The sequence below is a fragment of the Neopsephotus bourkii genome, unplaced genomic scaffold (assembly GCF_033783945.1).
Source record: "Neopsephotus bourkii isolate Nb327-2 ecotype Australia unplaced genomic scaffold, CSIRO-AGI_Nbou_v1 NB_1712, whole genome shotgun sequence".
Classification (NCBI taxonomy): domain Eukaryota; kingdom Metazoa; phylum Chordata; class Aves; order Psittaciformes; family Psittacidae; genus Neopsephotus; species Neopsephotus bourkii.
This window is the reverse complement of record NW_026902186.1, coordinates 1-9,473: the sequence shown is the minus strand read 5'-3', so window position 1 is coordinate 9,473 and position 9,473 is coordinate 1. Positions and strand designations below refer to the sequence as shown.

Sequence of the window (9,473 nt, the reverse complement as noted above, 5' to 3'; positions counted from 1 at the left end):
CGGGCCGCGTTGCCCGCCAGCTCCAGGATCTCGGCCGCCAGATACTCCAGCACGGCTGCCAGGTACACCCGGGCGCCGGCGCCCACCCCCTCCGCATAGTTGCCTTTGCGCAGCAGGCGATGGACGCGGCCCACGGGGAACTGCAGTCCAGCTCGCGACGAGCGCGACTTGGCCTTGGCCTTGGCACGCACCGCCCCGCCCTGCTTCCCGCGCCCGGACACTTCCACTCTCTAAGCCTGCCAGCGCTAAGAGCGCCCAGCACCGCAACAATGAAAAGTGACGGCGCTCCTCAGCTATAGTCTCGTCCTCCCGCCCCGCCCCTTCAGTGATAGGCTGAGAAGTAAGTCTTCTCTGCGCAGCCAATCAGGAGCTGAATCGAATTCTAACCAATAGCAGTCGGGCACAGGCGCGTTATGACGTTTTGTTACGCTGTTCACCAATGATAGAGGCAACGGGAAGGCTGCTTCAGTTGCAAGAGCGTGCTATAAGGATGTGGCCCCCGGATCAGTACACTGCGCTGCTTTCCCGGCTCTTTCAGTTCTTGCACTGGGTAGCTCTGACACGAGTGCTTGTTGGAATGCCTGAGCCAGCAAAGTCCGCGCCTGCGCCCAAAAAGGGCTCCAAGAAAGCGGTGACTAAGACCCAGAAGAAGGGCAACAGAAAGCGCAAGAAGAGCCGCAAAGAGAGCTACTCCATTTACGTGTACAAGGTGCTGAAGCAGGTGCACCCCGACACGGGCATCTCCTCCAAGGCCATGGGCATCATGAATTCCTTCGCCAACGATATCTTCGAACGCATTGCTGGCGAGGCCTCGCGCCTGGCACACTACAACAGGCGCTCCACCATCACTTCTCGGGAGATCCAGACGGCTGTACGGCTCCTGTTGCCGGGTGAGCTGGCGAAGCATGCAGTTTCTGAGGGCACCAAGGCTGTCACCAAGTACACCAGCTCCAAGTAAAACATCTCACTGGCATTTTTAATCCATAGGCTCTTTTAAGAGGCACCCACATTTTCAATAAAAGGGCTGTCCAGTCAAGTTAGCCTTTAGTAGTTTTTAATGGAACTTTAGCTTGAAGTAAGTTTTCAAGTGCTGCTTCGGATTGTGACAAAACATTCTCCCAGTTTTCTGTGTTGGGGAACATACTTTATCTGGGCATCAAATTACTTGCTATAACTAAAGATTTTACGTTTTTTGTTTAAATTGTACTTCCAGGCAATAATTGATTTATGAAGTTATTACAGTTCACTGTTTAGAGTGTTGTATTTCTTGTGCAATACATTGCTGTTTTAAGCCTGTTCATGCTGTGTGCATTGTGAATTGAATGTTAAAAGTCAGGAAGTAAAATTATTAATAATGGGAATTTATGCATGTGCAGCTTTTTAGCTGCTATAATAACATTTGCCACTTGATGGTGCTCGGTCTTTTTTTATTATTATTATTTTTTGTATCAAAATGAGATGTGTCCCCAGTGTACTCTACTGTAAAATAATTTATGTAGTAAAAAGTGCAATTCATCTTAATAAGTTGTTACCAGGAGCACAGTGATCAATACTGCACAGAAGTCCTTTCTAAAAGTTACTCCATCAATTTTCTTAATAATTCTACTGTGCATGTGATTTAAAAAAAAAAAAAATAATTTTTTTTGCATAGCTTCTCCCTGTTGGGGAAAAAAAAAAAATGAAGACAACATTTCATCTCTGACCCCTCCTATATTTAGAGGTCATTCATAGCATTAAAGCTGTTAAAGACTAAGAAACTAACCAGCGTGGGCTAAATTTGTAAGCTATTGGATTTTATCATAAAGGTACTAATCAGCCTTAAAGTCTTTCAGGCTCAGACTGAAGGCTTTCTGAATCACTCTCTGACTCCCTGAAAATTTGCATCTACAGCAGCATTAGATATTGCTTTAGATGGAAATTAAAGCCATTATCACCTTCCCTCAAACTGGATCAAAGAATCCTGAAATTCAAGCATATTCTGTGTTCATAAAGGGATCACAGAATCACAAAAGTAGGTCTCTCTAGTACTGACTACATGTTGTTTCTTAGTACAGGTACACAAGCAAACACCAGATCTCTTCTCTTAAATCTGTCACCAATTTATCAAAGTTAATTTCAGTTTGAAGGCTGATGGGGACCTCTCAGAATAGATTTTCATGTCCACTGAGAAGAAGTATCCTCCACATCCTGTTCTTCAGCAGCTTCAAACGGAGTTGAGAGATCTGTTCTCCAAGTGTCTTAATGCAAACTCAGAATTGAAGCTTGTACGTTCCAAGCCTCTGTGTATATGTCCAGTACCTACAGATATGAATGAACCGTGGAATATTCCAGTCTGTAGATTTTTTTTTTTTTTTTTTTTATTTAAGGGAAAGCATGGGTCACTAGAAAGGAATTCTTGAAAATATATACCAAAAGTGCTCATCTTCTGGTATGGGTAATGATCACGAGAATAATTTGTGAGTGGCTTTTATTCTCTGTAGTCACGTAAAAGACAAATTCAGTTATGTTGTCCTAAAAAATAAAATACATGTATAAAAAAAAAAATGCTGTAGTTTTAACTACAACTATCAGAGGGCATTACTGTTAGCTGAATAAAAGGAAGATCTCAGTGGTGCCTTTTGGCCTCCCAGTTCAGGAATCAGTCTGCATTCCTTTTGCCTTTCCTGGTTTTGTACGCTCTGTGGTGCACAGTTCATTGCTCTCAAAACAGCTTTCACAGTGTCCTGAGTTCAACTGTAGCTATTATTTTTCTTCTCCTTTGTAGCTGGTGCAGTGCTGTTTTCAGCTTTAGTCTGAGAACAATACTGATAACACACTGATGTTTTAGTTGTTGCTAAGTAATGCTTACTCTGATCAAGTGCTTTTAGAGTGCCATGCTCTGCCAGTGAAGAGGGGCACAAGAAGTAGAGACAGGACACCTGACCCACACTAGCCAAAGGGGTATTCCATACCACATCATGCCCGGTATATAAACTTGGTGGAATTACCTGGAAGGCCCAGATTGCTGCTCAGATTGGGCTGGGTATCGGTCAGCAGATGGTGAGCATCTCTTGTGGGTTTGTTGGTTTTTTTTTTCCCCTTCCCTTTTTACTTTTATATTCTCTCCCTTTGTGATTTCCCATATCATTACTGTTGGTGGTAGTAGTAATAGTTTTGTGTTATAGTTCAGTCATCGGACTGCTCTTATCTCAAGCCATGAGTTTACATTCTTTTGATTCCCCCCAAACCAACGAAAGCAGGGGAGGAAGGAGGGAGGAGAGTGAACGAGCAGCTGTGCCTCTGTGTGGTTCCAAGTTACTGGCTGTGCTTAAGCCATGACACACAGTAAATTCCAAGTATCCTTATTTTCTAAAAAAAAAGGTCTGTTTTGGTATGTGAGATTATTTCCATGTTTATGAAACTCTTCACAGAAAAGGAAATTTTACTTCTTTCAATGTCAGTATGAATGATAAGAAAATACTAGGGGTCTGTAATGTAGGCATAGGATTTCAACCTGTGCACACACATCATCAGATCTTATTCTAACACATTTGTTATTTTTCTGTTCATGCTGAGACCAAATGTCTATCTCAAATGTAAAAACTAAAAAAATTAAAAAAAGAATCAACTACTGTGGAAAATTTGGTGTACTTTTTCTTTTCATCAGAGGCAAAAGTAGTAGAATTTAGTCTCAGCAAGAGTAACAAAAAACAATTTAATTATACAGGAGGATGTTTTAAAAAGGAATGAATAAACTATTGTGAATATAAAATTTTATAACTGCATATTCTTCAATCATTCATATTCTTTAGTATTCTTCCCTACTCAGTTCAAAGCAGTGTTCCTTGTATTTTGAAATTCACTCTGCCCAAATAACATCACCAGCAACAGTAAGATGGCACAGTTTTCAAATACATCATCCCAGTGTAGTAGGAATTATGTTGCAGCCACCCAGACCATGGTAGGAATTATGCAGATGCCACCTCAACAGGGCTTATCCCCAGGTTCCTCCTTGAAGAACGTGAGTCCCCAGTCCACAGCGTAAATAAGTTGTTCATTTATCCAACATGCAGAGCAGCTCAAGGTGGATGCCCCAAGTGAGACCCCTACTGCACATCACACCCCCCAACTATACCTGTGCCACCCAGCACTCAATCCCCAAGTGCAAGCCCTTAATTCTGGTTAGGGGTCTCTTGATTTCTTATTGGTTTCCTTGATTGCTGGGCTGTTCTGAAGTTATCTCATTCTCTTGGATTTGTTTCCTTGGTCCTTATCTTCTTTATTTCACTCATATCTGACAGATTCATCTAATTCTGTCTTAGCAGCATTCGTTTTACCAAAAAGTTTACTCTCAGTGACCTAAGGCTTCAATTATTTTATCTACTAGTGTTAATTAAGGCTATTAATCCTAATAGTTCTCAGCACTGGAAAATGCTAAAATACATAATCTATGAACAGGCTCTTTGTGTTGTGTCTTTACCTGCCCTCCATATCTATCTTCAAAATACCTCTTCATTCACAGCGACTGAAATACAGGGTACATTTATTTTTGTCAAAGTATATTTGTCAAAATACTCGGTTTAATATTAGCAACTTTTCTGGTATATCAGATTATCAGAGTTACTTTAGTTTTGTCCTGTATCAAATAATTAGCCATAAAGAATCCTGAGAAACGATCCAAACAGCTACAAAAGTTCCCTTGTCTTTTTTGTAACAGAATTATGATGTTAGTAGCATTCTTGCAGATTTCTGTTTCTTCTAGATCAGCACACCCTACAGAAAAAGTTGTATTTCTCATTCATCATTTTAATCATTAAAAGTGTGAGTTTGTTTCTGCAAAAGTGAAATACATCAGCTGGGCGAACAAATAACTGACTGAGCAGAAAATCAGAAACATGAAGTAGATGCTATATCTTATCCACAACCTGAACAAATCACAGACTGGATTTAGCAATTTTATACTCCTTCCTGCCTTTTTTTTTTTTTATTTTTATTGATAAAATCAATATCTTCCCACCTATTTATGAAATTGTTTTTTCCTAATATGCAGAGATTATAAATTATTGCAATGTTGGTTTCCCAGAGACTTTCTTTTTCAGTTTTAGTATAAAAGAATATATTTAAAAAATAATCAGGATTGAGGGAGACAGTATTAGCTGCAGCAAGGGAAAAAGATTCAGTCCTATACACACCTGGATATAATGCTTTGGGCCAGGAATGAAAATGGGCCTGGAGGATTGTGCTGCATCGGAGCACAGTTCAGGTCAAGATGTGACACATACCTCACTGGAGAGAAGAGTCGGAAGTGAAGGGGAATGCAGCTGGGAACAACCTTTCTAGCTTCCCAGCTCACACACCTACAAGGAAGAAACACTACAACGAGCAGGTTTGGCTCCTTCCTCGGACTGGGATCACAGAATCAGAGGCCTATGTAGGTGGAAGATTTTTTTTTTAGGGTTTGGTTTGGGTTTCTTTGGTGACTGCAAAGAATTATTTAATAGCCTGTCCAGATAGAGAGGTTGTTCCAAAATTATTCCTTGTAAAAAAAGTGGTACTACATATTAGGGGCAAAGGTCCTCAATTAATTTTTAACACAGAAGTCTAGACATACTCGTATTTTTAAACTAGAAAATAAGCATTTTGTGTGTGAAAGGAGTATCAGAACACCATGGAATTTTAATCACCAATAAAATCCACAATATTTTTTATACTTTAGTCCTACTTGCATAGCATGTAGATTTTGTGCTTGAAAAGGAGGTAAGAAAATGGAAGAAAGAATTAAAAAAAAAAGAAAAAAAAAGAAAAGAAAAAGAAGGGGGCACACTTGGAGAGTTACTGCTGAAATTTGAACATCAGAGTGGAGAATTTTACGCTACCTTTGTGCAGCACCGAAGCTATGGTGAAACTTCTTATGTCACTTATATGCATTCTTTTCCTTTTCTAGCAAGTAGCAGCAACTGAAAAGTAAAACAGTCTGAACACTCCACATGGTAGGTTTGGGGGTATTTTGCCTCGTACGCTCGGGGCCCAGCAAGGTTAGCATTTTTAATCATCTCGCTCAGGAAAGAGGAAAAGTATTACCATAGGAATCACAAAGCCTCAATGTTTCTGCACATTGAAATATGGCTTTTATAACAGCTATCTCCTCCTGTGCTCCAAGCACCAGCAAGACTGGACCGACAACACTGCAGGCAGCCCTGGGTGCCTGGGCTCAGCTCAGCTGGCTCAGGAAACCCAAACAATTTATATGAATCGGTTCTGCTCCCTACATACAGGGGCTTTTAAACTCTGCCTTTAGAAATTGCTAGTACAGCTCTCTTTGAAGAAGTGAAATGGTTACAGGGGTGTGAGGCATATTTAGCTCCTGGAGTTTTAGCCTTGACAGATACTTAAATGTCATGCAACCCCTCCCCTGAGATGTGTATGTGTTGTACTTCAGGCTTACAATAGCAGCTTCTAATTGTGCATTTATCGACTGGACAAAAATCCAACAATAAGCGCTTCTGAAATGCTGATACAGTTGATCAGAGCGATTAGCACTTTACACAACACCATGAAGGCAGATAAGTAGTTTACTTTTTTTTTTCTTTTACAGCATTTCCCATCTGATAACATTTGCATGAGAGAATGTATTTCTCAGCAGGAAATAGCATAGGGTATAAAATGACATAAAAGGGACATGGGGAAGGTTCGAAAGGCCTGGGACGGAATTACAGCATTTCTCTGAACTGAATAATATGGGCTCCACTTATCCTACAGGTTTATTTCTTGACAATGAAAGAGTTAAAACCACCTCAAACAATGGAAAAGTGTAAAGGATTTTGAAGTCCTGAAAAATACTCTGCCCTTCTCGGAGACATCCGACCCTTTTCTTTGCCTCTCCCTGTGGTTCCCAGGAGTCTATGGCAGCGAACGAGGGTCGGAAGATGCCGCAGAGCAGAGTGGCCTTTTGAGGCAGATCACTCCTTCAATCCCCATCTCTAGCACCAACACGGGGCTCAGAAAAGTCTCAGCTTGCCACGGACCTACCTATAAACCCAGAGGGTTTCGTCATCTGAAGAAACGAGGCTTCCTAGGGGAGACTGTCCGCTCCATCATCCACCACCCACTGCATTGACTCAGCGAGGAGCCTGAGGTCTCCTTCTGTTAGCATACCCAAATTAAACTCTTGGGTTTAAATCGCACAGTAAATCCCATGCTGCTTAAAAGATATTAAAAACCCTTCTAGTGTTTTGATTCTTTTTTCTGCTTCCCTCACTCCAGGAATAAAACGCACAGCGAAGAAAGAAAATTCCTACATAATTCATTTCAAAGTGTAGACAACTGTTCAATCCAGACAAAACAGAGCACGCCCCGCTTTCCCCAAGGGCGACTGGGGAAGAAGAATGGGGAGCCTGACCTTCTGGGGTTGAGGTAGGTGTGGGGGACGGGTACCAGCTATCTTTTGCTGGGGCACTCGAAGCGCCGGCTCCTCAGAGTCGTTAAGTGGTCCCATTCATGGGCTGGAAGAAGTAGATTTCTCTGTCTCTTGATGGCAGGCATTTCCACTTTCCTCTCCCATTCTGCTGTAGTAAAAACTAGGTAATGTTAAAAAAGTAACCACGAATCCATCTGTGGAGCTTGCAGGAGGCTGCAGATCTTCACACTCTCACACTGTATATGCACACATATTTTCAAAACTATCTACCCGCTTACCCTAAATTTTAGTAAAGCACCTTTAAGTATTATCTTCATAAAAGCGTCTACCTGTGCAGCAATTACTTGGTCTTGTGGCCCTTCAGTTTAGACCTCACATAGCCAGATCCCAGATAGAGAAATTAGATGGAATATATAGTGCTTAAATGCACTCTATAATAAGGATATAAAAGTAATAACTACAAAAATAATAATGAATACTCTAAATCTGGCATTAGTGTGTTTGTGCTGCTGATACCAGAGCATTCATTTGCAAGAGAAAGCAATCTGAAATACTGTCTGCTTGGAAGTTCCTACAGTCTGAAAACTAGAATTTAAATTCTTTCAGACAGCTTTGAGGTGACACATGTAGCCAGGGACTTCACGGTTTTTGCTACAATCCCCAGTGATTCTGGTACGCAGAGAACAGTTTTGTTAGGTATACCAAATAGAGGGGAGAAAAAATGGGTGAGCTTATTACTGACTCAGTTTTAGAGAAGCTGAACTCAATGAATACCAAGTGCGCATATATGTTAGCCCACATCGCTCTTCCTTATTCTAAAGGACAGAGATGGGGAAATCTGTGGGCACGTTGGAAACCACTCCTGTTGCTCTGGTCACACAGAGCTCATCATTAAGGCCATATCCACCCCTATGAAGTGCAGAAAATAGCCCCAGGAAAGTCAAGAAGCCAGCAGCTACCGCAGCCAGCAGCCTGCATAAGATTTTAAGGCCAAAAAGCAGACAAGAACTCCACTAAAACCAGAAGAAAAATACTAATAAAAAAAAAAGAATAAATAAAAAAAAAAAACAAAGGGCAAAAAAGACAAACACACACCAAAAAAAAAGAAAAAAAGAAAAAAAACCACCGACATAAAAGCCCAATGGAAACAAGTAAGGCAGCCCCACAGCACAGAAACAACTTCGAGGCAACAATGCAGGAACAGCAGCAGCTCTTTAAAGAGCCATATACCTTCTAAAATGAGAAGGGAACTTGAAACACCCCAGCCCTCATATAGAAGATACTGAATTCAGGCACTAGTACCAGAAACGGAAGAAAATTAAAAGCAATAGTCCACTTCGCAGTAAAATACAGCAGCCATCACCATGGTAGCATGTCACATTAAGCAGCTTGATAAAAACATTGGTAACCCTGCCCTGCGTGAAATCCTTCACCGGTACGCTACAATTAACTGCTAGAGAAAACCAGTACCAAATCTCTTACCTAGTAACATTAATACACAATGCAAAACGGAAAATAACAAGTAAACTAAGGCAGGGAACATGGATCTTTTTGTTAAAGAATTGGTTCTGGGCCAGTGAGGAACAACCAGCTTCCTCAGGGTTTGGGGGTTTGCCTGTGCTTTGCACCACCAGAGTTTGAAAATCACAAGTTGCCCTGAGTTGAATAGTAATCAACTACTGTTTGACAGTCTGCAACGAGACAGGAAAACAAAGTAGGTTGATACAAAGCATTTGTTTTATATTGTTCACTATTAAATATTACATAGAACATATGAAAAAAAGCTAGAGCTCACTTACTCCTCAGAAGGAGCAATGTTTACTTCACTCCCATACACAAATGTAACCGTACTACTGATATTAAAATGAAGATTTCCCAAAACAGTAAAAAAAATGTAATCCCCTCCCAACAGGGAGCAAATTTACAAGTAAGAATTAATATTAATCAAACTAACTCTCTACCACAGAAAATCAGATAAAACTGCATAGATAAGGCCTGAAGAAAAAAACAGCTTACATGCCTGTAATTACATTTATCAGAAACAAAGAAAACTGCAGTGATTCAATTCTTGTTGTCG

General features: G+C 40.9%; 1 protein-coding gene across 1 annotated transcript; it reads left to right on the top strand.

Moving 5' to 3' along the window:
- Positions 1 to 439: 439 nt before the first annotated feature.
- On the top strand, positions 440 to 1,036 carry LOC133224752 (histone H2B 1/2/3/4/6-like). Its single transcript, XM_061376513.1, has one exon. It carries the CDS (start codon positions 440 to 442, stop codon positions 956 to 958), a length of 519 nt encoding a protein of 172 aa, XP_061232497.1. The 3' UTR covers positions 959 to 1,036.
- The last annotated feature ends 8,437 nt before the right edge of the window (positions 1,037 to 9,473 follow it).

What these genes read in the sequence shown, in the direction of transcription:
- LOC133224752 (XM_061376513.1), top strand. Translation starts at nt 440, where the DNA reads ATGATAGAGGCAACGGGAAGGCTGCTTCAGTTGCAAGAGCGTGCTATA.